The 27,339-nt window shown below is 66.6% G+C and overlaps 3 protein-coding genes across 3 annotated transcripts; all 3 read right to left on the bottom strand.

Moving 5' to 3' along the window:
• Positions 1-314: 314 nt before the first annotated feature.
• CHLRE_03g166800v5 (uncharacterized protein) lies at positions 315-7,876 on the bottom strand. The gene is made up of 7 exons (XM_043060802.1): positions 7,668-7,876; positions 7,163-7,454; positions 6,818-7,012; positions 6,569-6,660; positions 6,262-6,393; positions 4,645-6,144; positions 315-4,411 (listed from the first exon to the last, which is right to left on the bottom strand). The coding sequence occupies exons 1-7, from the start codon at positions 7,704-7,706 to the stop codon at positions 947-949; spliced, it is 5,715 nt and encodes a 1,904-aa protein (XP_042925931.1). The 5' UTR covers positions 7,707-7,876; the 3' UTR covers positions 315-946.
• A 50-nt stretch (positions 7,877-7,926) lies between these two features.
• On the bottom strand, positions 7,927-13,996 carry CHLRE_03g166750v5 (uncharacterized protein). Its single transcript, XM_001703473.3, has 12 exons — positions 13,104-13,996; positions 12,636-12,944; positions 12,372-12,451; positions 12,072-12,176; positions 11,729-11,807; positions 11,358-11,524; positions 11,078-11,147; positions 10,917-10,960; positions 10,712-10,795; positions 10,545-10,598; positions 10,250-10,369; positions 7,927-9,740 (listed from the first exon to the last, which is right to left on the bottom strand). The coding sequence occupies exons 1-12, from the start codon at positions 13,234-13,236 to the stop codon at positions 9,588-9,590; spliced, it is 1,398 nt and encodes a 465-aa protein (XP_001703525.2). The 5' UTR covers positions 13,237-13,996; the 3' UTR covers positions 7,927-9,587.
• An 848-nt stretch (positions 13,997-14,844) lies between these two features.
• On the bottom strand, positions 14,845-27,266 carry CHLRE_03g166700v5 (uncharacterized protein). Its single transcript, XM_043060801.1, has 17 exons — positions 27,025-27,266; positions 26,840-26,922; positions 26,147-26,755; positions 25,936-26,011; positions 25,569-25,800; positions 22,581-25,423; positions 22,146-22,418; positions 21,945-22,019; positions 21,724-21,813; positions 21,205-21,597; positions 20,873-21,085; positions 20,491-20,743; positions 19,703-20,399; positions 19,165-19,593; positions 16,870-19,016; positions 16,521-16,751; positions 14,845-16,363 (listed from the first exon to the last, which is right to left on the bottom strand). Exons 1-17 carry the CDS (start codon positions 27,031-27,033, stop codon positions 15,543-15,545), a joined length of 9,474 nt encoding a protein of 3,157 aa, XP_042925930.1. The 5' UTR covers positions 27,034-27,266; the 3' UTR covers positions 14,845-15,542.
• Between the last annotated feature and the right edge of the window lie 73 nt (positions 27,267-27,339).

The following is a 27,339-nucleotide window of genomic DNA, read 5'->3' as shown; positions in this document are numbered from 1 at the left end:
TTAACACCTACCGCTACGCAGTACTCCGGCTTGCCCCTCCCCCCTCAGGGCGCTCCATGCCGTGCGCCCCGGAATGCGGTGTGGGGATGGGGTGGGGTGGGATGGACTGGCGGATGGTGTATAGGTCTGCTGGGGGCTGCGAGCAGCCATACTACCGGTCATGATATTGCCTTCGGTAGCTCAGGGCGCCGCGGGCTGGGGGTGGGTAAGTGAGCGGGGATGGGGGCTCGGACTCAGCGGGGGCACGGACTCAGGGCGTGGAAGCCAGCGAGAAGCGGGCGAGAGTAACGCCGATGTGCCGGGTGATGTGCGAGCAGAATACAGAACGCGGCATTCGTCATTGCGGGGAAACTAACACTGATAGCGCCAACCTTTTGCGCCTCGCGCTTTCGCGCGCAATTTCCGGGATCCTCCAACGCGTCGATTCCTCCGTCTTGCGTCCTTCCGTGCCGGGAGCCTTGATTATCGATACAATTTGTGATATATTGTATGTTGCGCTGGAGCTCTAATGCAAACGCTGCGCCCGTGCGTTTACCCCGCTCTGGCATAGGGCTTGCGTTTTCATAAAGTTACGCTTTGCAATACATACATAGAAAGGCGCATTATTTGCACGACAAATTTCGCTGCGCTCGGGTTTCAAGGTTATAACTCAACTCAAAACTGGAATAACCGGGAGGGCCCCCCCGCGGCGAGCTCGATGCGACCGCAATGGCTATTGCCCCTCCCCCTTCGGGGGAAGGGGCAAGCCAACCATCAAGATTGCTGATGCGCTGCCTCTCGCTCGCCTCGCTCTCACGGCCCCCACCCGGTTGTCCCCAGAATCCAAATGCATTTTGCCCATACAGAACACGACCCAAAATTCTTCGCCTTACAGACAAACCCAGCGACAACAACAACGACAGTATCTCACTGTATGCATCCAACAGAAAATCTACGCCTGCTCCTTCTACCTCTGCCTCTGTTGTGCCACCAGCGCGTCCGCTGCCCGTACCATGGCGCCGTCCATGCTGAACCCGTCCATGTCCCCAGCCCGCGGCTCATGGTACGCCGCCGCCGCCACCACCATCCGCGGTGGCGGCGGCGGATGCTCCTGGTCCGTGCGCTTCTTCAGCTCTCGCTGCAGGAAGTCAACCTGCTTCGCGATACGAATTAGCGCCTGCTCCAGCATTCCGAAGCGGTCGTGCACGTCCTCTGATAGCAGCGCGTAGAGTCTCAGCAGCTGCTTGACGCGGCCGCTCAGGTCGGGCGGCGGCGGTGCCGGCGACAACGCGCCAGCGGCGGCGGCAGGGCCGTCCTTGGACGATGACGCGGCTGCTGCTGTTGCTGCCGCCGTTGCTTCTTGCGGGCGAAGTGCCTCGTCGACATTCGTAGAGGCGCCGGCAGGCCGCAGCGCCGCCCGCACAGACTCTTCCAGGCTGCCCGCGCCATCTTCCCCGCTCGCCGCAGCCGCGCTGGAGCCTGGCCCCTCTGACCCTGCGCCACCGCCGGCGCTGCTGGGTCTTTGGCTGCCGGTCCCACGCAGCATCACCTCATCGCCGCTGCCGACCACCACCCACGGCGCCTTGCCGGCAGCGCCACCGTTGCCATGCAACCCCGCGGGTGACGTGCTGGGCATCGGTCCCGGCGGGCCTGCCAGCGCTCCGCTGGCACTTGCCTGCCGCGAACTGGCGCCGCCGCCGGCGCGAGACGTCGCCGCGTCGGCACCGGCGCCTAGGGCAGCCACCGCTGCTGTGGCCGCGGCGGCGGCTGCTGCCTGCTCCGCCAGGGCAGTGCGCAGGGCTGCCAGGGCATCCGCTTGGCGGCGCTGCTCCTCCGCCAAGCCCGCCAACAGGCGCCCCTGCCGCTGCGCGTCAGCTTCAGCGTCCGCAGCGCCGGTGCCCGTTGCGGCTGCAGCTGCACCTCCGCCAGCAGCATCAGTGGTGGCGGTGGCGAGCACTGAGGCTGCCAGGTGCTGAAGCTCCTCCTTCAATGCCTCCAGCGCCTCTTGCAGCCCCTCAGCAGCGGCCGCGCCGGCCGCCAAGCCCTTCACCGCTGCCGAAGCGCCGTCGCCGCTGGCGGGGCGGCTCCGCCGCCCACCGCGCAACGCCGCCAGCGTCGCCGCTGTGCCGGACAGCGCCGCCGCCAGGTCCGCCTTGTGCTGCTTCAGCTCCATCGCAAGTGCCTGTGCCGCCACCAGCGCTTCCTCTGAGGCCTTGGCGCCCGTCGACACCACCGCCGCCGCCACCACCGCTGCCTGCTCCGCCACCTGCGCCGTCAGCTGCGTCCGCTGCTGCTCCAGGTTACTCGCAAGCGCGCGGCACTCCAGGTTCGCCGCGGCCAGGCCCGCCATCTGTGCGCCGCCCTGCGCCTGCAGGTTCAACACCTGGGTGTGCAGGTCATGCAGCTGCGCCTGCGCCGCCTCCGCCTGCCGCTGCGCCTCTGCCGCCTGCGCCTGCAGCCCTGCCACCTGCGCCTGCACTCCATGCAGCGCTCCCTCTAGCGCAGCGTCGGCTTCCTTCAGCGCCTCCTTGGCCACAGTGGCCGCGGAGGTGGCCGCCGCGGCCTGCTTCACCGCAGCCAGCTTGGCCTCCAGTGCCGCATCCAGCTCAGCCTTCCGCACCGCCTGCTTCAGCGCCTTCTGCACGTCCGCCAGCGCCTTGGCCTGCGCCTGCTGCGCCGCGTCCAGCTGGTGCAGCCGGTCCACGTCAGCAGCGGCAGCAGCCGCCACCGGCGCAGGCGTGGCCTGCGCGGCTTCTGCGCCAACCGATTGCGGCTGCGGCTGCCCGTCATGCTCCGGCGCCGCCGCCGCCATATCCACCGCCTTCGCGGCACCGCCAGTGCTGCCGCTACCGCCGCCACCGGCAGTAGTGCTGCCGCTACCGACGCCGCCACCGCCGGAAGACGAGACCTTTCGGCCCGACACCACCGATGCCGCCGCCGACGCCGCTGCCGCCCGTGGTGATTTGGCCAGCGCCTGCTCCACACGCGCCGAGACAGCTGCGTCCAGCTCCTCCCGCTTCACGGCGCCCCGAGCAGCCTTGCGCAGCTCCGCCAGCTGCGACGACAAGTTGGCGTTCGACTCGGAGGCCTGCGCCGCCGCGCCCTTCAGCTCGAGCTGCAGCTGCGACAACCGGGACTGCTGCTTCTTAGCCGCCGCCAGCGCTGCCGCCCCCTGCGCCGCCGCCTCCGTCAGCTGCGCCTGGCCGGCGGCGGCCAGCGAGGCTGCCTCTGCGGCCTGGCCGGTGGCTGACGCTGCCGCCACGCCGGCATTTTCCGCCTTGGCATGGACGTGCGCCAACAGGTCAGCGACAAGGGCAAGCGGGCGCGCGGCGGGCGCGGCGGCCCCGTCAGCTCCCTCGCTTGCAGCGGCACTGGTGCCGCCGCCGGTGACGCTGCCGCCGCTGGTGCTGCTCCGCCGTTGGGCACCCTCGCTGGGACTGCCAGTTCCATCAGCGCTAGCGCGCGGGGCCGGCGACCCGCCCGCAGCCGCCACGCCCAGCGACGCGGTGTCGCTGCGGGCCTTTGCGGCAGCCAGCAGCGGCGCGGGCAGCCGCTGCAGCAGCGCTCGCGCGTCGGCTTCCGCCGCCCGCCGCGCCTCCGCCGCCTCCCATTCCAGCTCCTCCACCCGGCGTGTCAGCGCCGCCAGCGCCGCCGCCGTGCCTGAGCCATCTCCTCCCCCACCGCCGCCACGTCCTCCTCCACTGGCCTGCGCCGCCGCCGCCGCCGCCACCACTGCCGCCGCCGCCGTGCTGCCAGCCAACGTACTGTCCATGGACTCAGCCATGGCGGCTGAGTAGCGCGACGGCGTTGCAGCCACAGGGAAGTTGGCGAGGCTGACGTTCGCCACTGACGGCCCGGATGGCCTGGCACCCAGCACGCCCGCGCCCTCGCTGGAGCGGCGGGCGCCGCCCGGCCGCTGGGCCGCCTGCACTGCCGACAGCCGGTGCTGCTGCTGTGGATGGGGCGGGGGGTGCTGAGGGTGCTGAGGGTGTAGATCGTGTGAGAGCGAGGCGTCGGTGAAGGCGGGGGAGACGGCGCCGCCGCCGCGGCCCTCGCTGCCTGCCGACACGGACCCCGCGTCCAGCGGCGTCACGGCCATGCAGTTCAGCTCCACCTCCAGAGGGCCCCGCCCTTGCCCCTGCCCCTGCCCCTGCCCCTGCCCCCGCCCTTCGCCACGCCCATCGTAGCCCTGTTCTGGACCTTGCGAGTCCAGCTCCGGGTCCGGATCCGGGTCCTCCCGCTGCTGTGATGCGTCGGGCGCGGGCCCTATCCAGCAGGCGCAGGGGAAGCTGTAGCGTGCGCCGGTGGCGCTGCTGGCGACCTCCACATGCTGCAGGTGCCAGCTGGGAGCGGCGGGGCCGGCGCCGTCGGTGCGGATGCGCAGGCGCCGCAGCTCACCCACGTCCTCCGCCAGCAGCACACACGTGTCCACCTGCAGGCACAGCCGGGGAAGCAAGCAAGGGGCGGGGTGGGCTCACGTTGGTTGGGAAGTAAGGCACGTGCGTCATGCACATGCACCTACAGGCTGTGCCTGCTTTGGACGGGCAGAGCCCCGCAATGCTGTCACAGGCCATGCGTGCATGCCACATGAGCCACATGAGCAAACGGAAACCCAGCTCAAGTCTTCACACCCCAGTATCCAGGGCGAAGTCATCCCGCCCTCACCTGGCCACGCTGAAAGGCTGGGCTGCGGTCGCTTCGCAGCGGCACCTCACGCGTCGCCCGCTCGCCCTCGCCCAGTAGCGTCAAGAACAGGCGCGAGTCGGTTCCGGCGCCCTCCACGTCCGACGTGGACACCACCACCTCGTAACGCGCCTGGCCCGGCGCCGCGCCGCCACCCAGCCCCTGCCCTCCGGTCGCCAGCCCGGCATCACCGGTGCCGTTGCCGCTGCTGGTACCACCATCGCCGCTCTTGGCGCGTCCAGTGAGCCAGGGCGTGCTCAGCTCGGCGCCGGCGTCGTCCGGGCCACGGTCCGGCGGGAGCGTGAGGAAAGAGAAGGTGGCGTGCGCCGACCCACGGCCGCCGGTTCCCGCCCCGCCCGCCTGCTGCTGCTGCTGCTGCTGTTGCTGTTGCTCTTGCTGTTGCTGTTGCTGTTGCTCCTGCTGCGCCCGGACCAGCGCCTCCATCTGCGCCTGCAGCGCCGCCATCCCTGCCAACAACTGGCCGTTCTGAGCCTCCAGGCCCTGCATGCGTCCCTCATACTCGCCGCGGAGCCCCCAGCCGCCCCCCGTGCTCGCCCATGGCTCGCCCACGCCCATGCCTGCTACTGCGGCCACGCCCCCGCCAAAGTTCCCACCCTCGCCAACGCTGCTTCTGCCAAAGCTGCCCCCGGGCATAGCCGCGCTGCCCATGGCGTCACCCAGGCCATTCACACTGTCGCCCAGGCCACCGTAGTAGCCGTCAAAGGTCCCGAAGGCCGCCGCCGCGCCAGCGGACGAGGCGTTGGAGGGGCACCGGCCATCGGAGCCGTACCGAGCCGCCGGTCCCCGCGGCAAATTGCTGCTGCCAGCGGCCCAGCCAGTGTCGTCACGCGGTCCAGCGCCACGCCCGGCTGCCGGGCCGTGTGTGAAGGGCGCCTCAGCTGCAAGCGACTGGTGCTGTGACTGGTCGGGCCCGGCCATCCAGCCGCCCGTGACGCCGCCAAAGCCCTGCGAGGAGCTCCGCACCGGCGCCCGCGGTGAGCTGGTGCTACTGCCATTGGTGGCGCCCCCGGCCTCGGCCTTACCCGCCCGCCGCGCGTAGGGCGACAAGAGCACCATACTGGCGCTTGTGGGTCGCAGGCGGCCAGAGCTGCTGGCTCCCAGTGCAGGGCTTGGTCCACCAGAAGCCCCCGGCCCCGCCCCCGCGCTTGCGGACGTGTCGCCGTTGCCTGGAGCCCACGCCCGCCAGGCCTGCTGCGGAGCAGCAAACCCCGCCCCTGCCCCACCAGCTCCCCGCTGCCCTCCTGCCCGCTGGTTGCTGGCTGCGGCCGCGGCTCCGTACGGCAAGCCGTGCTGCTGCTGCGCGTGCTGCGGCACGTGCTGCTGCATGAGCTGCTGGGCCTCCCGCATCACGGAGCCGTACTCGTACTGCCGGCCGTCCTGTACGGCGCCCGCCATGGCCTCCAGGTTCAGCTGCGGCGGCAGCACCCAGGCGCCGCCCTGGTTGGCGGGCGACTCTTGGAACTGAAAGGGGCAGCGAGGACAGGCACGCTTCAAGGCTTGCACAACACACAGCACACCACCAAAGATTCCGGAGCGTAACTGGACGTGTATGGTTCACAATGGACCCATTCCGCGCACCTGCTTGTAGGGGTACGGCGCGTAGGCCACCTGCCGGAGCCCCGGCACCTCTGACACCAGCCCCATTGCCGCCACTGGTGTGAAGGCATCGCCCTTGAGCTGCCCCGCCACCACCGCCAGCGCGCGCAGGAACTGTCGGACCGCAAGGGCGAATTTCAAGACGGAAACATCAGCATTTGCCGACTTGCACATTGCCGGAGAATGTAAATCTCGCGTCTTTACATCCTCAATAGTCAGTACCTGTAGCAACGCCTGTTGGCGCACTGCCAATCTGGTACCCCACGTGGTGACGTGCCGCCCTCCTCACCTGGCCGAACCGCATGTGCTCCAGCTCGCTGCTGCGACATACCGCGCTGCACCCCGTCCAAATGCGCTCCAGGATGCCAGTCGTTAGCGGACCTGCACCACAGCGCCGCAGAGGTCAGCACCACCGGCAGCGCCTAGCAGTCGCTACAGCCACAGGATCAAGCGTCCGGGCCGCCTGGCAGCCCCGACGCTGATGCCAGTTCTAGCCCCCACCCCGGATGCGGCCACACGTGTGGCTCGTAGCACGCACCGTGCGGCTGCTCGAAGCCCGCGTCCCGGCACAGCCGAATGAAGCTATCGCGGTACATGCGTGGGTGCGGCTCGCCCGGCAACAGCCGGCAGGCGCAGGACGCGCCGGCGCCGCCACAGCCGGCGCCGCCGTGGTGCCTCGCGCCCGTGCTGTAGGCCAGGTAGGTGTGGAACAGCGCCCCGCTGAGGTCCGGAACTGCAGTTTTGGGGCAGCAGCAGTTTGGGAAAATGGGACGTGTGTTGTGTTGCAGGCCTGTCATGGAGCTCCCCGCGCTGCTATCCCTTTCCAGTCTCGACAGTAGCATGTCACTGCATTGCACTGCCCTACCATTGCTGCGAAGCTTACCCCGCAACGCCGGCAGCGCCTGCAGTGCCAGGTGGCCGTGCAGCAGCGCGCAGCAGCGCACCGCCGCCACGAACTCCGTCAGGCTCATGCCGGCGGCGCGGTAGGATGGCCCCTTCAGCTCCAGCCCAAGCAGGCGCTGCACGTCACCGCTGGTCAGCCCCAGCAGCTGAGCCACGGAGGACAGGGCCACAAGGATGTGGTCCGAGTGCAGGCTGTCCCGCTCCTCGCTTTTGAGGTAGGCGAACGTCTCCTCCGCATTTTGCTGGACGGCGTAGACCACCGCGGCGTTCATCTGCGCTCCCGAACGGCGGCGTCAAGGCGGATGTAGTGGAGTGCTAAGCTAATTGGATGCTGTTGTTGTAGGGCACCGGCCGGTCCAGGACCGGGGTAAGTGCTCAGGCGGGGCGCCGGCCGGGGCGTGGCTGCTCGCCTTTCCGCGGCCCTTCAACAGTTCAAGTAACCCGCCCCTTCAGCTTCAGCTGCCGAGTAAGCTCGACCCACATACCTGGCCGCGCTGGCCTTGCCTCTTGGTTCGCAAGAACATTTGCAGCACCAGCAGCACAGGCGCCCTCTCAATTGACCGATTGCCGTTTGCACATTCTAAGCTGTGCGTGTTTCAAATGCTTGGCTACAAGCTATGGACGACCAGTTGGTTGGTTGCAGGTGGCACTGCACCAGCTCGGCCTCCAAGACCTTGAGTATGAAGACACCTTTCGGCTTTCCTGAGCAGCTCAGTAAGAATATTTTATGCCAATGTATATTGAATGAATCTTGAATTACATACACATCCAAAAGTGGGTCTTTCGCGTCATGGAAGATGCGAGTGGCCACTCGCCGTGCAAGCAAGCTGAAGCGACGCAGTGCAACACGTCAGTTCTCCGTTACAGGCATACTTCGGGCACCCGTTAGTAGCAAAGTTCACATCGCACTGCTCGCAGGTTAACCTAAGCCGCGGCCCATAACGTAACGCGACATCTCCACGACCGCGCATCACCCTGCGTCTGCCTCCTGCGGCAACCCATTCATCCAGACGTACCCCGGGTCACTCACAAGCCACAAGTGGCGCTTATAAGTAGACAGATGCGACATCGCGACGGATGACGAGCGACAGAGCACGCACCCACGGCTCGAACACCTAAAGCAATACCGTACCCTGCAGCTCCTGCCAGCCCAAGCCCGAGCTAAAAGTCCAAAAACTCACTTACAGCACTATCCAGCACGCATAAGAAGGAATGTGGTTTTCCCTCCAAGGATCAGAAAGGTGGCTTTCCATCTCAAGGGAACAGTGGGCTGCACCCACACCTGAGAGGTAACCCACACATGGAAACCCGGTAGCAGGCCACACCCTTTGCCGACTACTACTCCTTTGCCAGCTACTGAACTACCTGCCCCTCACCATGTTGTCCCATTGCAGCCTTTGCCAGCTATTGAAAGTTGTGAGTTCCGTATCATACAAACACTACGCACCATCCATTTGCCCCCACAACCCACTCTGCATTGTGTGATACCCCGGCCGGTCCACCTCGCCAAGTAGTCCTGAGGTCTTGAGCTGGGCGTCCGTACTACTAGTGCGTGTTCGCAGCCTCGTGAGCTGCGTCAGCAGGTCCGTCGTGTAACCAAGGCAATCTCACCACCTCATGAATGCACCTACAGAAGCAGCTGCGCATTCTACCCGGAAGAGCCGCTCGCCCGGGTTGTGGAAATGGTTGAACTGCGATCCATCTCCCGCTAATCGATACCCTCAATACCCGCAACCGGCACAGCCTGACATGAATGACCACGGCAGCCACGGCAGCTAGAGACCGTGCCGCCGCCACACGGTGGTGCTGCCGTTGCCAGCCGTCGCCATGAATGCAGCGCCCGCCTCTCAAGCCGTCCATTGCTCTTATGCGTGCGTAGTCTACTGCAGCTGCCTGCGCAATATCAGCTGCGTTTTCATTTCATCACCTCCCACAGCAGGCCACATCTCCCACTGACACACTGCCATCCACTAGTGGCAATCCACCAGCGGCACCACATTGCACACCCCTCCTCCGCAATGTGTTATCACGGAATCGCTAGATAACAAGGACACACTGTCCCTTCCCCAACATTGTTGCTGTATAGGAGCGCGGCGGTAGCGAGAGCCTCGGATGTCCCCCGTCGGTTGGACAGTGCCATTCTCTTGGCGAAGCCGCGGAGGTGCTGTATAACAGTCCAATGCCCAAATCCCTTCCCACCCCACAGTGGCGACTGGCGACCCTAGTAGCCCAAGCCAAATACGAACGGCCTCCCACCTGCAATCCTTTCAGCGCCATTCACCTCCCCACCCGCAGACCTCTCAGGCCACAGCCGCCTCCTTACCTCGGCCACCACTGCCATCACCCAAAGCCCGGACCCAGGGCTTCATCCACGGCTGGCATGCGCATTGCGCTCTCGCCCTCGCTCACAAGTTCTCCTCCACCAGCGGCCGCGGCGCGTACTTGAGCAGGCGGCTGAGCTCCTCCACGATGTGGCCGCAGGAGGGGCGGTCCTCGGGGTCGTCGCACCAGCAGCTGCTGATGAGGCGACGCAGCGCCATGGGGCACACGTTGTCGTCCTGTGTCAAAAAGCGTGTTTTTGCGTTATTTTGCGTCAAACAATCATCATGAGGATTAAAATAGCAGTACTGTATTGTAAGATTGATATGCTGCTGGCGGCGAGCTCGATGGCGTATGACATGTGGTTGACGATTTCGCGGGCTGCGCTCGGCAGACCCTAATGGAACGCTCGGAAGTCACTACATACACATAAGTCCACTAGTAACAACAGTAAGGATGGCTGGCACTTCCGTTGCTAGTCGCAACAACTTCAAGCTCTGTATCAGCGCTTTGAGGCGGGGTGGCGGTGATGCCCGCTATGCCCGAAGGAAGTGCGCGCATCGGCACGGATGACGTGGCCAGACGGGGAGAGCCAGCCCACGCGAGGTCCAGTTGAATAGCACACAACGAGGCAAGGTGCAAGGACGCAGGGTGCACACTGCATGGCCGGGGCACGGCGCAGCACGCGCGCTACGGTGGGCGGGCGGCGGCAGAGGCCCGCGGAGGACACGCGCGATCACGGACACACCTGCGGTATGGGCAGCCGGCTCTTCCTAATAACCACCTCACGGTAGTACTCGGCCATGTTGCAGGAGGCCCAGGGCCGCTTGCGGGTCACCATCTCCCATATCGTCACGCCCAGAGACCACTGCAGAGCGAACGGCGGGAGCGTGCGGCACATGCAGCAGGGCTTGGATACTAGGGGTTTGGATGCGTTCCTGGGGACTGGGCAAGCCATTGGAGATATGAGACGATATGGGTTGACAAGGCACATGCCAAGGCGGCGTTGGTGGTGGTGGTGGTGAAGGGGCGGGCCTGCTCACCGTGTCGCACTTGTCCGTCAGCTGGCCGTCCTCATTGGTGAAGCACTCAGGAGCCTGTGACAGCAGGAACGCCGCACGGGTCCGGCAGTAGTCGGAAGGTGTGGAATCAAGAAGCACGGATGCATGAAAGCAAGCGCTGACATGTGACAGGCCCCGCTGGTACGCACCATGTAACCGATGGACCCCACGTCCGGCGCTTTGGTGTTGATGACGGCGTGTGTCTTCACGCGCGCCAGTCCAAAGTCGGAGATCTGTGACGGATAGCAGGTGCATTGTGTGCGTGTTCAGGATGATTTGCAGTGCACCACGGGACTTTGTGGTGCTGCACGGAGTTCCTCCCGCCCACTTCACCCAGGTCCCACAGCGACGCACCTTGGCAGTGCCGTTGGGGTCAATGAGGATGTTTGCGGGCTTGACTGCGGGCATAGAAGCACGCGGGCAAGCATGAAACCTTGAAGGACGGAGCAACAGACCGCCATGGTGCGGAGCACAAAGCATACTAACGCAGCGCCTGCCTTGGCCCCCTCACTCACGGTCGCGGTGTACGATGGCAGGCGTGCGCTCATGCAGGTACTGCAGACCCGTGGCCACATCCACCGCTATCTGCAATACGGTACGCCGGAACGCGAATCATTCAGCACGATTGGGATCAGGCACGGCGCATCCGGGCAGCCCGTGACCCAGTCCCACTGCTTCGGCCTCGCAGCTCCTCCCCAGCTAGGTCCGAGCCCGCACCTCCCGCGGTCATAGCCGCCAAGGCCCCAGCCCACCCCATAGCTTGAACCCCCTTTCCCCCCGCGCCAGATCACGCACCCGCAGCTGCTCATAGGCGCTCAGGGCCTTGGGCGCGGCGGCGTTCTTGCCCGGGCCCCCGTGTATCCGGGCCTCCAGCGAGCCCACACACAGCTCCTCCACGATGAACACGTTTGGTGGCTGCAGCGAGCCGCCCAGCAGGTTCACGATGTTGGGGTGGCGCACACCTACAAGTTCGCCGAGGGCAGGGAGCGCACACGGATTCGGTTTGCTGATGACGTTAGGCTCGGCGCTACCACGTCATGTCATGCATGCAAGCTGTAGTCTGGCAAGCGCTGGGTCTATTACATGGCGCCGCTCAGACCATGCGGCCTGGCCTGCGGTCTGGCCGCTTTCCTCTGCTTTCCACGGATCCAGAAGGCAGCGCTCACCGCACAGCACCACCATCTCCTGCACGAAGGTGTGCAGCTCCAGGCTGCGGTTGCCGAACAGCAAGTCCGGCGGCAGCATCTGCGAGCGCGCGAGTGACGTGTGCAAGGATGCCGGCGGCGTCAGCCATAGCGCCGCATCCAGGGCTCGGCAGGTCCAGCGGCAGCACCAAACGTGTCTCGCAGCATGGGCATGTAGTTACATTATAAGCCGTGCGCAAGGGCAGCGGGTACGCGGGAAGCAGGGGAACAGCGCATGTACCGGAAGCAGCATATTGGCAATCAAGCAGCAAGCAGGGTAACTGCAGGCGTGTGCGCAGCCACTGCCCGGACCGCTAGGCCTCACCTTGATTGCGGCGGGCTGTCCCCGGTAGGTGCCCTTCACCACCGTGCCCGACACGCCACGCCCCAGCTGTTCCGAGCTCAGTGTGACGTCCGTGTCCATGCACACCTGGAGTAGCATCAGCAATACCAGGCAGCACCGGCAAGCAGGCATGTTTCGTCACGTGGCCCCATCCCTTACTGCCGTACGGTTCCGCAGGCACGCGTGAGGCTTCACAGGCGCTGCAGCCCCCTCAGCAAGTCATTGGTTGATCTGGGTTTGGCTCTGTAGTGGCACACCCACCGCCGTCCGCCCCTGTCTGACCTGCAAGTTCACCCCCGCCTTGACGGCTTGCTGCATGAGCGCATCCGGCACCACGTTGAGGGCCGCTTCTACGTCGTCGCCTGCAGCATCGCGCATCATGCATCAGCACGGCGCGGCGAAACATAATGTTGAGTCACAAATTGGTTCGCAAGTTTCCCGCCTTGCTGGCCGTGTCCACAATCCCGGCGCCCTACCCACCCTCTCATCGGGCTTCCTTGCTCCCCCCCTCCCCCCCTCCCTCCTGCCTCCTATCGCGCCGCTCACCGCCATCAAACTCCTCAAGCTCCGTGACAAGCGTGGCCGAGCCCACCGGCCCGCCCGGCAGGCCGCCTGCGCCACTGCTGCTTTTCAGTCCTGAGCCGCTGGGCCGGAACCCCGCCATCACGGCGTTAGGCGCCGCCCCCACGCCCAGCGCTGTACCGTACTTGACACCCGTGAGGCTGCCGCGCGCGCCCAGCACGCTGCCATGAGGGCTGTTGGGCATGCTGCCGCCGCCCATGACCCCGGTCACCGCAGCCACGCTCTTGATGTTGTCCGCGAGCGCGCGCGTCCAGCCGGCCTCCGCGAGGTGGCCTGCGCACAGAGGCGGCACGAGCCACGGGCACAAGCAGCATGTTAGAAGGGGAGCCGTCAGCCGTCCCTGCGTACTTGGATTCCGTGAGCGTGTGGCTACAAAATGAAGCGAGCACGTCGATGCTGTACGCATGCAGGGGGCCCTGGGGCGGCACCTACCCACGGAGGGCAGCTCCTCCAGAGCTAGCGTCTCCGTCGCGGAGCTCCGCCGTCCTCGTGTTAGACAGGAGTTGCTCCCAGCGCAGGTGCCGCCGTGCGAGCTGTTTCTATCTTCTAGCTGTTCCAACGTCATGGCCGTGACTTCCGTGACCTCCTCCGGCTGAACGACAGAAGAACTGACCAGCGACGGCCGAGGGTGCAGCGACGACTGGAACCCCCACGCCCCGCCGTTTGGGCGCGGCGAGGCTGCGTCGGTCAACGGCGCCTCAGCGAGCAGAGTTGAGCGCCTCAAGCCAGAATCCTTGGCGACAGGGTCATCTTTCGCGGCTGACAAGTCAAGTTTCGGAGGCTGTGCAGGCTCGGATGGGAGGGTCGATACGCGTTCGCCAACCTCGTCAACGTCGTCAGGCACCGCAGCTGGTGACTCCTGCTGAGGAGTTGCTTGAGGAGAACTTTTGCTAGGTGGCGAAGTTTGAGCGGAAGGTGAGTGCAGCGACGGAGGACTCGGCAGAGACAACGCTTCCCCGGTATCCTTCGTGAATAGCTTCTTGAAGCGCTGCATCCTCAATCTGCGCTGCTGCTCTTACTCTTAGTAGTTGTTTCTTCTCACATCAAACTTCGTGCTGACCAGTAAGCCACCCAGCGAACTCCGTCGTGTAGGCTTGGTTGATCAAATTTGTGCCAATACGATATCAAGTGTTTGCCTATACTTCTGCACAAAGTATGCGACAAAGCGTTCAGGTGCACACATGCTCGCGAAATTCTTCGCTGTCCGGCGGGCGCCACGCCACATTTCATGTCCCCCAAGGCGCCCGGGGGGCTCGCCCCGTCAGTGCTAAACCAGTCCTGCCAAACATAGCGATAACAATGGTAAGAGATACTGCACAAAGAGGGAAAGCGATGTCATAACACTCTGCCTGTGTTGCGGTGGCACATGTCTACGGGATGTCAGCTGCTGATGTAGTCGAAGTGTCACCCCAGCGTCCTGCTTACCCGTGCCATTGATTTCAGTATCGCTTCATGCATGCTCATGCTATATCTATGCTGCTCGCTTACGCCCCCCCCCCCCGACCCCCCAGGCCGCGCTCCAGGGGCCCTGCCGCGCGCATCTTCGCAGGTTGCAGGCCAACCCAGAGAGCCCCAGACTGCTACCTGGCCCCACATCGTCGCCCATCTACCTGTCACGCGCCATCTTCGGTATGCGCATCCTCGTCGCAAAACCGCCCTGATGGCCAGCGCCCCCAGCCCTCGCGTACACCAAGACACACACCTGATGCCCGACGTACGACGATACTACCGCAGGATGTGGTGCGTGGGGAAGCCGTAGCATGCTGACCAGGCCTGGCTCCGTTCCAGGTGGGTGCATTTTGTGGGTTTCGCGTTGTCGCGGCGAATGGCAGCAGCCTAGTTGCGAGCTGGAACGCGTCCGCCCCTGCAAGCGGCAGCAGTCTCCACGACACTCAGACTCCGTTTGGCGTGCCGACTGCGGAGCAGCGCGGAGCGCGCACCGGTGTCTCGTCTCGAAGGTAACAAGTAACCGCATTGCCGCTGACACTAACTTCTTTCGTGCTGTTTATTGCTAGCCTGGAGCTCGCGACGGCGTCTTGCATTCGCATTCACTAGCAAGCACTTCGTGACCAGGGATGCTGACACAGAGGTGTGATAGCGATCCAGAGGTGTGCCTTTCAGCTGCGTGCGGGAGGGAATTCATCGCTTTCCTTCGACCCCTCCGCCCGCATTCTCTCAGAAAAAGAATTCCCTGCCCCTAGCCCCTGGCTTTCTCCGCTTTGTCTTCGAAAGGACGTTCCGGTGCCATCAATACCGTATGTATGCGACATTCAAGAGGGGAAAGTCCGACCAATGAAGGTGCCAGCACCCACGCCATCAGTGTGGTTTGCACGCCGCTGCGCTCTCCTGACGGTGGCGGCACGCACAACACCCGTACACGCCGGTACCAACCCCATTATCACGCACTAGACTACGGTATCCCTCACACCGTGCCTGCCCTCGTACCTTTCTGGTCTGATAATGCCCAGGGATCAGGGCTCCTATCTTAATGTCTCCAGACATTAATCGGCCATTTTGGCTGATGTCTGGGGTGAGACTTTGTTGGCCCGGGTTTGGGGCGGGTTTTGTCCGAATTCCTATGGAGAAGCCCCCAAACCACCTTGTGCCCAGACAAAAGACGGCGGCCATCCGGCCGTTTTTGTCTGGAACCAGACATCACCCCGAAAACAAGATACGACCCCTGCCAGGGATGCACACGTGATAGTGCCCCAGCTCCCCGTGGCCATCCCAACCCAATCAACATATCTCACAGCTGCCACAACTCACCAGCAGCACATAAACACGGCAGCTAGCACAACCTTACGGTATTAGCCTAGCACTGAAGCTCCTGCATGTATGTTACTGCGATGATCACCTATTCCTTCCCTTCCGTCATCCGCCCAACCGCTCGTATAGCCGCATACCGCGCTCGCCCGCATCCTCAGGCCACGCCACCGGCACAGCCCGACCAGCGGCCTCTAATGAGGATCTGCTATAGCTTGCCGCCACGCTGCCACCCCCACCGCTACCGCCACCCACAGTAGCACGGCGCGCCTCCACACTGTGCCCTTGTACGACTCCTGCTGCACCCGGCTCGGAGCCGCCCCGCCGACTTCCCAACGGCCGCAGCGTCTCCACCAGCGGCGTTGTTGCAGACACTGTGTACGTGAAGTGCGCGGCACCACCGCTGTTGCTGCCCGCCTTATCGCCAGCCGCCAGCCCCCGCCCACTCGTTCCCGCCATGCCGCCTGCCGCGCCGCTGGCGGCGTCTCCGGCCGCCTCCGCTAGCAGCTCCTCCCGCGTGCTGGGCAGCGGAAGCTGCATGCCGCCCTGCTGCATGGTGCGGTAGAAGTCGGTGCTCATGCTCAGGTGCTGGTGGGAGCCCAGCGCAGCCGCGTCGGCCGCGCTGTCGGCATCAACGCCGCCAGCGCCTTCACGATACGCGGCCAACGCCGCCGCTGCGGCTCGCTGCTGGTCGCCGCCAAGCGTGTCGTCGCCCTCGGCACCCGCGGTGGGAAATGTGCCCGCCCAGTCCGCTGAGTCGATGGCGCTGGTGCAGTGGGAGGCGGGCACCGGCGCCTCGCCCCAGCTGCTGCGCGCGGGGCAGGAGCTCCCGCCGCGGGCGCGGTTGTTCATGAGGGCGTGCGCCAGCGGCCCCATGAAGCGCATTGCGGTCGCCGGGCCCGCAGCTGCTGTGCCAGGTCCTTGGGCATCTGTACATCATGTGAGGGTTACGGCACGGTCAAACGGTAACGTGTTACCGATGGTTGGGGTCGCCATGTACAATACGGCATGCGGTTTAATAAGGTGCAGCAAGTGAATGGGGCGCGACACAGGTTAAAAAGCAGCAAGGACGGCGGAGTGGTTTACCTTGTTGCGAGGTGTGTGATCCCGTGCGCATCAGCCCACGCTGCAATGGGCCGATGGCCCCACCCGCGTTGCCGCCCGCCGACGCGCTGTTGATCTCTCGAAGCGGCGTAATGAGCTGCGCGACCGGGGGATCCGAGGGGACTGAGGCCGCCGCTGGGGAGCTCATGGGCTCGAGCTCCTCCGCCGGCTCCTCGGCCCATGCCTGCAGCGTCCCGCCTCTTGAGGCACCACCTGCAATCACGTCCGTGCGTGCAAATACAGGATGAAGTTCAGCAACAATGCAGCTTAAGTTGTTGAAACATATGGACCGCATAAACACACGTGTACCGTATGCCAACACAGTACTCACCGTTGGACGAGCCACCCGCTCGCAGCGCCACAGGTTGCGCCCCTGTAGAGCTGCGCCTGCCCGCGTTGCCATCGCTGCCCCCGCTGCTGCCACTTGTCCCTGCTGTTCTGAGCGTGCGAGATGCAACCGGTGCCGCCACGCGCCCGCGCTGCGACCCAGCTGACACCGCTCCGCTAGGACTTGCCACGGCGCCAGCAGTGCCCGAGACGCCAGGGCGCCGCCCGCTGCTCCCCGCCGAGCCTGCTGCCGCCGTGCCCGTGCCCTGTTGTGACTGCTGTTGCTGCCGCGTGGCGCGGCTTTGCAACTGAGCCTGCAGTGGCATAAAATCCTCAGGCATGTAGCCCAGTAGCACTGCCGTGGTGGGGTTGTGGCGGCCGCTGCGGAAGTGCTCGAGCGGCCCCACGTTAGCTGGCTGGCCGGAGGCAACCCCGGACACTAGCTGCTGCCCGCTGCCGCTGCCACCGGCGCCCCCGCCGCTGCCGCTTGGCCGGTTGCTGCTGCTGCCACCACCACCGCCACTGCTGCGTTGCTGCTGCCCGTGTGCTGGCTGCCATTGCTTGCTTGAGTGTTGGGTGCCGTGTTGGTGGTGAGCGCGGCTGCCGTACGAGCCGCCAGGCGTACGGTCGATGCTCGTGCTGGCTGAGCCTGGGCCGACACCGGCTGGCCCGGAGCTGACCGAAGCGGCACTGCTGCGCACCCCATGCCCGTCGGGCCTGCGACCAGCAACAGCCTGCGCGCCTGTGCCAGAGCTGGTCGGCCCACTGCCGCGGCTCTGCCCTGCCTGCAAGGCCGCGCCGCAGCTACCCCCCAGTGTTGCCCCAGACGCGGAGGCCGATGACCCACCCCCATCACCGGCCCGAGCCGGGGCGCCCTCGCCGCTGCTGCTGAGCTCTGATAGATCGCTGCCCTGCAACACCACCGCCGGTGCTTGCGCGTCCTTGGCGGGCGTGCCTGTGGGCGTGACGGTGGGGTTGGAGGACGACGCCGGCGGCGCGTCGTTGTGCGGCTCGTAGGGCCGCTGGGGCGGGGGCGGGAAGTCGAAGGGGCCCTGCGGTAGCAGCACGCTGCGGTCAGCCGCGGTCGCGCGCTTGCTGGCACTGGTGAGGGCGGGGTGGTTGTTGCCGTCCACGATGGAGGGCAGCGGGATGCTGAACATGTCCGAGGAACGCGAGCGCTTCTGGCCCAGGCTGACCACGCTGCTGCTGCCGGCCGGCGGCTTGCGCTGCTGAACCGGCGTGACGGCGTCAGCGGGAGCGGCGGCTGAGGGAGATCGGCTGGGGCACGAGGCAGGGGTGGGCGGCGCCTCCGCGGCTGCGGCCTGGCAGGTCTGGCCAGCTGTCCCATGGTGCGTGGACGCAGGCAAAGCAGGGGCAGAGTTGGTCGTGCGCGACGGGCAGCGCCTCAGCCGGCTAGCCTGCGATTTCTGCATGGTGGGCGTGGCGCTGCTGTTTCCTGATACCCATCGCACAGCCGCGGTGGACGGCGACGGCGCAACTGCGCGGCCACCGCTGCCGAGCCGGGCCATTGCGGTTGCGGGCGAGGTGCTTGTGGTGGGCCTAGCCTTGGTGCCCCGTGTGGCCGCGGGGTGCGCTGCGCTGGCAGTAGCGGGTGCAGGCGCCACGCTGGCTCTTGACGCGGCCGGGGACGCCCCCGTTCCGCGCGCCACCAGTGAGCCGCCCCCTGACGAGCGGCGGCGAGCGGCCACCGCGGCCGCGTCCGTGGCAATCTGCTTCATGGACGCGCGCAGGTTGAACGGCACCTGAGAGCTTGCCGCCGGCGCAGCCGACCGCCCTGCGCTGATGCTGATGGAGCTGGCGCCGCGGCCCTGCTGCACGGCAGCCGGCTCCGGAGACTCTGAGGCGCCCAGCGGCGGCATGCCAGCCGCTTGCTCTGCCGGCTTCGAGGTGGCGGCTGGCAGCTCAGCAATGCCGGCCTTCAGGCTGCTGGCAGAGCACAGCAGGGCCATGCCGCCCTCCTCGCCGGGAGCTGCGGTGGTGCTGCTGGTCGCCACGGCCGCGGCTGCTGCCTCCCGCGCCTCATCAGGCTCGTCCGAGTGCAGCATGCGCGCCAGCTGGCGCACCGGCAGCTCGGGCGAGGGCGACATGACCTCGTCAAGAGGAGGCAGCGTGGGCCGCTCCGACAGCATCCTGTATCGGGGTGCGGGGCAGGCAATGGGTTTCACGAGGTCGTGGTGCTGATTAGCACGGCAGGCTTCACAGCCAGCGATTGCATCCTCTACCGAGCAGGATGCCCGCATCGCCTCAAAAGCATCGCGCGGCTTTGCCCTGCACCCACCCCTGCTCATCGGCGTCAGTGTCCGCGTCCTCCAGCCACTCCGCACGGCGCCCCGCCGCCGCCGCCCACTGGTCCAGCAGCGGTGTGCTGGCCATGCAATGCGGCAGCGTGCTGTTGCCGCCGCGCCCGTTGCTGTTGGGCAGCCGCGGCGTGCGCGTCGGACGCAGCTTGGGCGTCAGCAGCGTGCGGATGCGGGGAGTCTGGCGCGCCGTGGAGAGCCGCACCCCAACGCGGCGGGTGCTGGCAGGGTCGCCGCCGGCTCCGCCGGCTGAGGTCATGCTCATGCGCAATTTGGACAGGTCCAGGGGAGGGGGCCGGCTGCCGGCGCCCTGCGGGATGTGGGAGCGGGAGCGCTGGTGCCGCGTGAAGGGCGACTGGCGGGGCGCCTGGGAGGAGGGTGATCCGCCCGCCGCCGCGTCGCGCTCAGCCCTGCACGTATCAAGGTTTGGCTTGAATATGACGTGGGGCACGCAAGCGGTTCCTTGACAAGGGACCTGACACGCTCCCAAACCTCGGCTATGTACACGTGGCGACTCACCCAAGCATGGCTGGGCTCTCCTCGTCAATGCGCTCAATCCCCACCGCCGGACCCGCCATGCCGCTGCCTGCCGAGGGGCTCCGTCCGCCCGCGCCACCACCACTGCCGCGCCGCCCGCCCACAATGACCATGCTCCGGGCTACGCCTCCAACGGCTCCGACTGCGGCAACGCAGCCACCGGCGCTGGCTGACTCGCGGGCTTGCTTCATGGCGGCTTGCAGCAGCTCGGTGGGCATGCTGAGGCGCAGCAGCGCCTCGCGGCTGAACTGTTCCAGCAGTCCGCCCACCACGGCAGGCTCGGGCTCAGCGTCAGCCGCGCCCTCAGCAGCAGCAGCCGCTACAGCCTTCTTGGGCATCGTGGCCATGCTGCGGCGCAGAGCGCTGACCGAGGCGGCACCAGCCGCCATGCTGCGGCGGAGACCGGCAGCGCCCGCAGCAGCGCCGGCAGCAGCGACGCTGCGGCGGAGCGCATTGCCGCCAGTGGCACCAGAGGCGATGACGACGCTGCGGCGGAGAGCGCTGGCAGTAGCGGCGGTGGCGCCAGAGGCCGCGATGACGCTGCGGCGGAGGGCGCTGGCAGCAGCGGCGGTGGCGCCAGAGGCGGCGGCTGATGCCGGCGACGGCGCAGCGGCACGGGACGACAGGATGCTGGTGCCAATCACCGAGGCGCGCATCGCCTTTGAGCCCGTTGTAGCCCCTGCAGCACAACGATACACCAAGGTTGTAAGGTGTCCCGGCCTGTGTTATGCTGCAATTCACCTCATCCCGCAAGCGGCTGGTTAGCTTACCGTGCAGTGGCTTGGGCGGCAGGTGGGCGATGCTCTGGCGCACGGTGATGTTCTCCTGGCGCATGCGCTCGCGCGCGCCCTTCTCAGTGAGCAACGCTTTGCGCTCCGCGGGGCGCAGCCGACCGAAGGCACGGATGGTGTTGAGCACGCGGTCCTTGGGCCCAGGGTCGCTGGCGGGAGCCACCCGGCCGGCCAGCCCACGACGCGGCGCCACCGGTGTCCGCTGCTCCGCAGCCAGCTTCTGCCGGGCAGCCTGCACAGCACGGCGTAAGATTCATAAGACCAGAATGAATACCGGCACTCCTTGCAGCTTTCACGTCTTGTGAGCAAGCCCGAAGTGACGAGCGAGCGACTGCACCGCTACGCAGCCCTGCCCACTCACCCGCGTGTCCATCTCCTTGTTTTCGGTGTGCGCCTTGGCCAGGTCGGTGGCAAAGCGCGTGAGGATGCCGAAAAAGTCCTTCATGTCGCTCTTGTCGCCGGTGCCGTTCAGGTAGGAGCGCAGCTGCTCAAAGGCGCGCTGCGCCTCCCGCGCATCGGCCTCCGCCGCGTCCAGCTCCGCCAGTGTACCGTCTATGAACGTGCGCGCTGCGGCCTGCGCAACCACAACATGACGTCATGTCAGACAAGGTCCACAGGCGCGCCGGTGACTGAATGCAGGAGGCTAACTATAAGTAGAAGCGCGAGTACCCATACCGTGCAGAACCACCTCACCTGGAAGGGCGTGGCGGTGGCGGCGGCCTCTACGGGCGGCAGCTTGGCAGACAGCTCGTTCAGCTTGGCGCGCATGGTGCGCAGGTCCTCCATCGTCTTGGGCCAGTTGAGGCGGCTGGCGGGTGCGCAGGCGGCCAGCTGCTCCGCCAGCGACTCATCCGGGCACTGCCGCATCTGCTGCCGCGCGATGAAGTGCAGCAGCGTCTGGGCGGGGTTGGAGGAGGACTTGACGTCGCGCAGCTTGGAGAGGGTCTCCAGATTGAAGCCCACGGCCGCGCCCTGCGGCGAGCTGGCGTTGAGGAAGTTGCCGATCTCCAGCGCCAGCTTGAGCAGGTGCCGCATGAGGCTGCTGCTGCGCACCTCGTCGCAGGCGCGCGCGACCACCGCCACGTTCTGCGGCGAGGCAGGCGCAGAAGGGGAGGGCTTCTGGGGTTGTTCCCGCACGGTAGCGCGGCTGCGGAGCGGCACAATCAGCAGCTCTGCGCACACCCTGGCGAGCCGGACACTTCACTCGCTCACCTCCTTGGCGCTTGCGAGCGTGCGCGGCATGGACACCATGCCCATGCACAGCTGCATCTTGGGAGCCAGGTCGTCCACCACCGGCAGCAGCTGCGGAGCAGGGAGGGTGGCGAGGTGGCAAGCAGTCAGCGCCGGTGGCAGGGCGGCCGCAGGCAGAGGCTGTGGGCGGGAGACGAAGCTCATGCCAGACCGCTGCCTCACGCCTGCTGACCCCACCGCACCTCCAGTAGGTAGTTGTCGGCCTCACTGATGCCCGTGCGGCCGCCGCTGTACGCCTGCAGCTGCTTGCGGTCCTCCTGCACACACATAAGCCACCGCCGCTCTCATTTTGCTCGAACAGCAAGAGGCTCAGGTGGACGTCGCACTTCGGCTCACAACCCCTTGACCAAACCTCCATGGATCGAACAGTGCTCAACACTCACATCGCTGGGGAAGGTGCCCACCACCGTCTCCAGCATCTCCTCGTCCATGTCAATCTCGCCCGTAGTGGTCATGCGCACCAGCCGCGCCACCAGCTGCGCGTGCGAGTCGCCCTTAAACTTGGACAGCCGGATGGCTATGTTCTGCGCGCGCTTGCCGTCAATGATGGTGACGGTGGGCGCGGAGCGCTTCAGGCTGCCCACGCCACCCTTGGAGCGCGCGGGCTGCGTCAACACCGCGAAGTCGTTTTCCAGCGTTTCGTAGTCCACATCCACCTGCGCGAGTGGAATGAAACAAAGACGATTTGAGGAAGGCGAGATGCAACACCATAACATGGAAGGCCGACATCAGGTTAAGGGGGCCAACGATGAGATGCTTGCGGAGTCGTTTCTGGTGAGCGCAGGTAGAGCTCCTGCAACCGCCAACGCCAAGCCCACCTTGACGGGCGTGATCTCCGTCCACACGCTGTTCTTGGCCGCGTACTGCGGCAGCTTCTTCCAGTGCAGCTTGCTGGTGGGCTTGCTGGGCTTGGCGGCCGGCTCCGGCGTGATGGCGCCTGAAGCGGCGGCTGCGGCCGCAGGCTGCGGGCCGCGCCCTGCGGCACCGGGAGGCGGAGGTGGGGGCGGCGGCGGCGCGCCGCCGGCTGCCCTCATAACCGGAGGGGGAGGAGGCGGAGGCGGAGGCGGCGGAGGCGCTCCGCGGGCCACGCCTGGTGGCGGTGGTGGGCCTGGGGGTGGAGGTGGAGGCGCCTTGGAGCCTGAGGATGCCGGTGTGAGCAGCGGCGACGGCTTGCCGTCCAGGCCGGCTACCTCCCACTCGGCCGCGGTCCGCGGAGGCAGGATGGGCGTGCGCAGCACCGGGGGCGGCGGCGGGCCCGGGGGCGGCGGCGGCGGCGCGCCGCTCCGCGATGCCGGTCCAACCGCCGGTGGCGGTGGGGGACCCGGTGGCGGGGGAGGTGGGGGCGCCCCGGCTCGCGTCGCCACCGCGATTGGTGGTGGAGGCGGAGGCCCAGGCGGCGGCGGTGGCGAGAACACAGACGCCGGCCGAGCCGCCACACCAAACGGCGGCGGCGGCGGCGGCCCCGGGGGCGGCGGGGGTGGTGCCGAGGCTGACGGTCCCGCTGACACGACCACAGGTGGCGGCGGCGGTGGCGGGCCCGGAGGTGGTGGGGGCGGTGCACCGGCTGAGCGCGTACCGTTAGCCATCACGACTGGTAGCGGAGGCGGTGGAGGCCCCGGGGGCGGTGGCGGAGGCGGCAGCGACGACTGCACCATCACCAGAGGCGGCGGAGGAGGAGGCGGGCCGGGCGGCGGCGGTGGAGGCGCAGCCCGCGGCGCCGCCACATTCCCTAGCGCCGCCACGGCCTCCGCTACTGCCGGCGGAAGCGATGAGCTGCTGGACGCGGCCAGGCTGTTGCGGACCGCGGCGGCGGCGGCGGCGGCGCTGCCGATGATGCTGGGGGGCTGGGCCTCGGCCGAGACCGAGGCCGAGGCCGCCACGCCGCCTGTGGAGGCCGCGGCGCGGCTGGCCTCATACTCGCGCATGGCGTCCGGCAGGTGTAGCGAGTTCAGCCGGGTGCGGGTGCGCTCCGAGTTGGGCGTGTCGCCCAGCCCCATCAGCGTGATCAGTGACTGGCGGGCGTTGCGCGCCACGGCCTCGTCCACTGGGCTGCGCTCGGCAGCGATGGCGCCGGCCACAGCGGCAGGCGGCGCTGCCGCAGGCGCGGCCGGCGCGCCGTAGCTCGCGGAGTGGCTGCTGCGGAAACTGTTGCTTGCAGCCACCGGCGGCACTGCGGCGCCGGCAGCGCCGCCGCTGACCCTCCCAGAGAAGCTCGGCTCGCGCGCCGGCTCCTCCGTCTCAGCCTCCATGCCCTCTTCCCGCTGCCAGAGCCTCTTCACACCACCCTCCTCAGTTCCCGCCCTGCCAGTCTCATCCCCGCCCTCCTCCGCGTCCTCCTCCCCCTCCTCATCCAACCCGCCAGCGACACTGTCCCCCCCGGGGCTGCTGCCGCGCTCCACTTCGTCGTCGTCGAGGTCGTAGTCCACGGTGCGGCTGCCGCACGTGTGGCTCGCCACCGCCGCCAGCGAGAACGACGTGTGCAGGCTGCCGCTGCCACCGCCGGCACTGCCGCCCAGGCTGCTCGTGCCGTGCAGCGACGGCATCAGCCGCAGCGGGCTGACCTCGTCATCCGGCACAGTGGCAGTGGCGCCAGCGCCGGCGGCGTCTCCATGCGCTGCTGGGGTCGCGATGCCGCAACTGGCGCTGGCGCCGTGGGCCGCGGAATCGCAGGTGTCCGGCGCGAGCTCGATCAGGCGGGCGCGCGGCAGGATGGGCCGCACCGTCGCAGGCTCCAAGCCGTCCAGCGGCGTGTTCAGGTTGCTCTCAGGCACCTCGGGAATGGGTGTGTGCAGCGGCATGAAGCGGCAGTTGGAGGCGCGCGCGCGGCTGGAGCGGGCCCCGCTCCGCCCCACGCCCACGCCTACTCCGGGCCGGCTGCTGCCACTGCCAGCGGCCGAGCCGGTGCTGCCGGCAGCTGGCGCCATCCCCTCTTCCTTTCCGCTGGCGCCCGCCGCCGCCGCTCCCGAGCCCATGGCTTTGAGTGAAGAGCCGGCAGCGATGCCGGCGCGGCCTGGTGCCGTTGATGGTGCCGGCATCACAACACCGCCGGTATGCTGCGTGAGGGCGGCGGATGAAGTTGCCGCGGCGATGAGCGAGCGCGAGGAGGCGTCCGCAGGAACGCGAGGAGCACGTGCCGCCGGCCCGCTCGTGGGGGCTGGGAAGCTCTGCCCGCGCAGGCTCGCCAGCGGCTGGTGCAAGTGTGCCTGGAAGTGAGCCACGCCGTACTGGTGCTGCGAGTCAAGCTGCTGGAGTGCGGCGGTGCCAGCGGCACCGGCGCGCGAGCTGGCAGTGTCGCGGGGCTCGGGTCGGCTACGGCTGGCGTCCGTGGCGAACGAGGACGCCTGCTGCTCGTCGTAGCGCGGCGGCCGCGCCGGCAGCTGCTTGGCCGCCACGGCTGGGCTGGTGTAGCGCTGGTTGAGGATGGCGGGCTGGTTCAGCGGCGACACCAGCGGCGAGGTGATGCGCGGGTTGACGGCCGGACCCTGCGGGATGATCAGCGCCGGCGGCGGGCCTGGGCGGGAGCTGGGCGGCGCGGCCGCTGCGGGCGCAGCAGGCAGCGATGGCGCCTGAGCTGGAAGGGCCAGGCCTGCCGGCGCGGGTGCGGGCGAAGGCCCGCTTGCCGGCGCCGGAAGCACGTCCAGCGACTTCACGTCGTGCGCGCCTGCATGACAAAGCAACAATACAACTTGAGAAATCCCCATGCGGCGGTAAACGCATCATCTGGAAACAAACAACGCCCCGTCCCAACCTGGATTTCCGCAACTCCATAAACTGATCCCTACTCCTGGACCCGAGCTTTAGCCCACCTGACGTGTTGTTGACCGCGTGCCCCACGAACGTAATGCGCAGGTACTGCTGCACTGGTGCACCGGTGCCGCCAACCAGGAACGTCTGCCTCAGTCGCCCGTCGCTGGCACTGCTGCCGGGACACCCAAGCGTCACGTCAGCCCCGCCAACGGGTTTGTACGGCCCGGTTTGCGTGCCCGAATGCGCGATGCGCACTGACTGCGGCGCCGTCAGGCTGTCCTTGAACACCACCTGTTAAGGTAAGGTAGACGTGCTGGACTGTAAGAGCAACACGCGCGTCGAACAGCGGCACAGTGTTCCGTTTGCAGAGGTGAGTTGCTTTGCAGCGCAGCGCAGCATAGCCTGCCGCGCCCTGCCCCGGCCCACCTGGATTGCCACGCTGATGTACGTCTTCAGCTTCAGCTTAAGCGTCACCTCACTCTCCATGTTCTTATTGTAGCTCCTGCAAATAGCATCGGCAAGCAAGGATTCGGTGTTGCACACGCAGACGTTTGGCAAATGTGCAGCAGCCCTGCCTCGCCCCTGGCTCCTGGAGTACAACGCGCCAAGTACCACCAAGTAATGACTTCCGCCCCACCGTGTGCGCCAGGAATTGGTCGTCTTCGCCTGACCCTTGAGCGCTTTGGCGCTCAGGTTCAGAGCGTCGCTAATTCCGGTGCCTGAGGCCTGCACCAGCTCCCGTACCAGCGTAGCTCCCGTGATGGGAGCCCCAGCATGCCTCCGGACTGGTGCAACAACCTCCGCCATAGATGCGGGTGCTGCCACAGGCGCCACGACGGGAGCATGTACCAGCACTGGGGCAAGCGCGGAAGAAGAGCCCCTGCCTGCCATGACAGCCAGCGGCGAGGCGGCGGAGGCAGCACCTGCCATTCGCCCCAGGGTGCTGGTCGACGTCTGCGGCGTGTTGGGAGTCCTTGGAACCACGTTCTCCTGGTCTTCCCGCTGCTCATCCGGGTTTGGCAGGGTCAACTCCAGCTTGCTATGCATTCTGCTCGCCGCTGCAGATTTCTGAGAGCTACGAGTGGTGCTGACACCAGTCGCTGACTCGTTCGCAGCTGCCGGATCCGCAGGGGCGGAGGTTTCCTCACCCGCCCAGGCAGCCGGCTCAGGGTCAAGCGCCTGCTTGACACTCGAGGCCTTGCTGGAGGCTTGGCTGACGCGGCCTCCATACTTGCTGGCGTAGCTCCTGCAGTACATATTGTTGTTATCAGTTGCAGAGCTGCTTTACGGCCCAGCGCCCTAGGGCTGACCGAACGAGCACCTCTCGCACCCGATAGATGTTTTGGAGCCGCGCTCCGCGACCGCTACTCCAGCTACGCCTGGCCTCTTCACGGCCCCATGCTGCGTTGTATTCTGCATGGACAACAACCAGGGTGCGCAATGGGGCGTTCATACTTGTCTCTGCCATCGTCGACAGGCCAGCGTTGACAGCCGGAGTACGCGACAGCTGCTCACGCTGGACATGGCCGCTAGCTCCATAACAAAATACAGGGGGCTCCTGATGGCATTTCTGGTGTTTCAGGGCTTAATCAAGTTGCAACGGGCTCGCTGGCACTGAATACCGACGAACGGGGGCTAGCAGATGTTGTGTTTGTTTGGCCTAGATGTGACGTCAGTGGTGTACTTATGACGGTCAAGAGGCAGCATGCTGATGTGTTGTGACAGGGCGGCACTTGGCCACTCGCGTTCCGTTTTTGAACAAAGGAACCGAGATTCAGCGGCTCCACCCAAAAGGCCCAAACGAGAGTCTCAACTGGTGTAATACCTCCA

This window comes from Chlamydomonas reinhardtii, chromosome 3, assembly GCF_000002595.2.
Source record: "Chlamydomonas reinhardtii strain CC-503 cw92 mt+ chromosome 3, whole genome shotgun sequence".
Taxonomy (NCBI): domain Eukaryota; kingdom Viridiplantae; phylum Chlorophyta; class Chlorophyceae; order Chlamydomonadales; family Chlamydomonadaceae; genus Chlamydomonas; species Chlamydomonas reinhardtii.
Note: the sequence above shows the minus strand (reverse complement) of the source record. Positions and strands in the feature narration are given on the sequence as shown.

Bases quoted from the DNA above. Each gene is read 5' to 3' on its own strand.
- CHLRE_03g166800v5 (XM_043060802.1), bottom strand. From the start codon at position 7,706: ATGTTCTTGCGAACCAAGAGGCAAGGCCAGCGCGGCCAG. The intron at 6,394-6,568 runs GTGAGGAGGGCG...GCGGTCCGACAG, and splicing joins AGCACATGCGGTTCGGCCAG to TTCCTGCGCGCGCTGGCGGT. The intron at 6,145-6,261 runs GTGCGCGGAATG...TGCCCCTTTCAG, and splicing joins CGCCGTACCCCTACAAGCAG to TTCCAAGAGTCGCCCGCCAA.
- CHLRE_03g166750v5 (XM_001703473.3), bottom strand. From the start codon at position 13,236: ATGACGTTGGAACAGCTAGAAGATAGAAACAGCTCGCACGGCGGCACC. The intron at 12,945-13,103 runs GTAGGTGCCGCC...CTCTGTGCGCAG, and splicing joins GGAGGAGCTGCCCTCCGTGG to GCCACCTCGCGGAGGCCGGC. The intron at 10,370-10,544 runs GTGAGCAGGCCC...TTCGCTCTGCAG, and splicing joins TGACGGACAAGTGCGACACG to TGGTCTCTGGGCGTGACGAT.
- CHLRE_03g166700v5 (XM_043060801.1), bottom strand. The intron at 26,012-26,146 runs GTGGGGCGGAAG...TGCTATTTGCAG, and splicing joins ACCAATTCCTGGCGCACACG to GAGCTACAATAAGAACATGG. The intron at 25,424-25,568 runs GTGGGCTAAAGC...TTTGTCATGCAG, and splicing joins CGCGGTCAACAACACGTCAG to GCGCGCACGACGTGAAGTCG.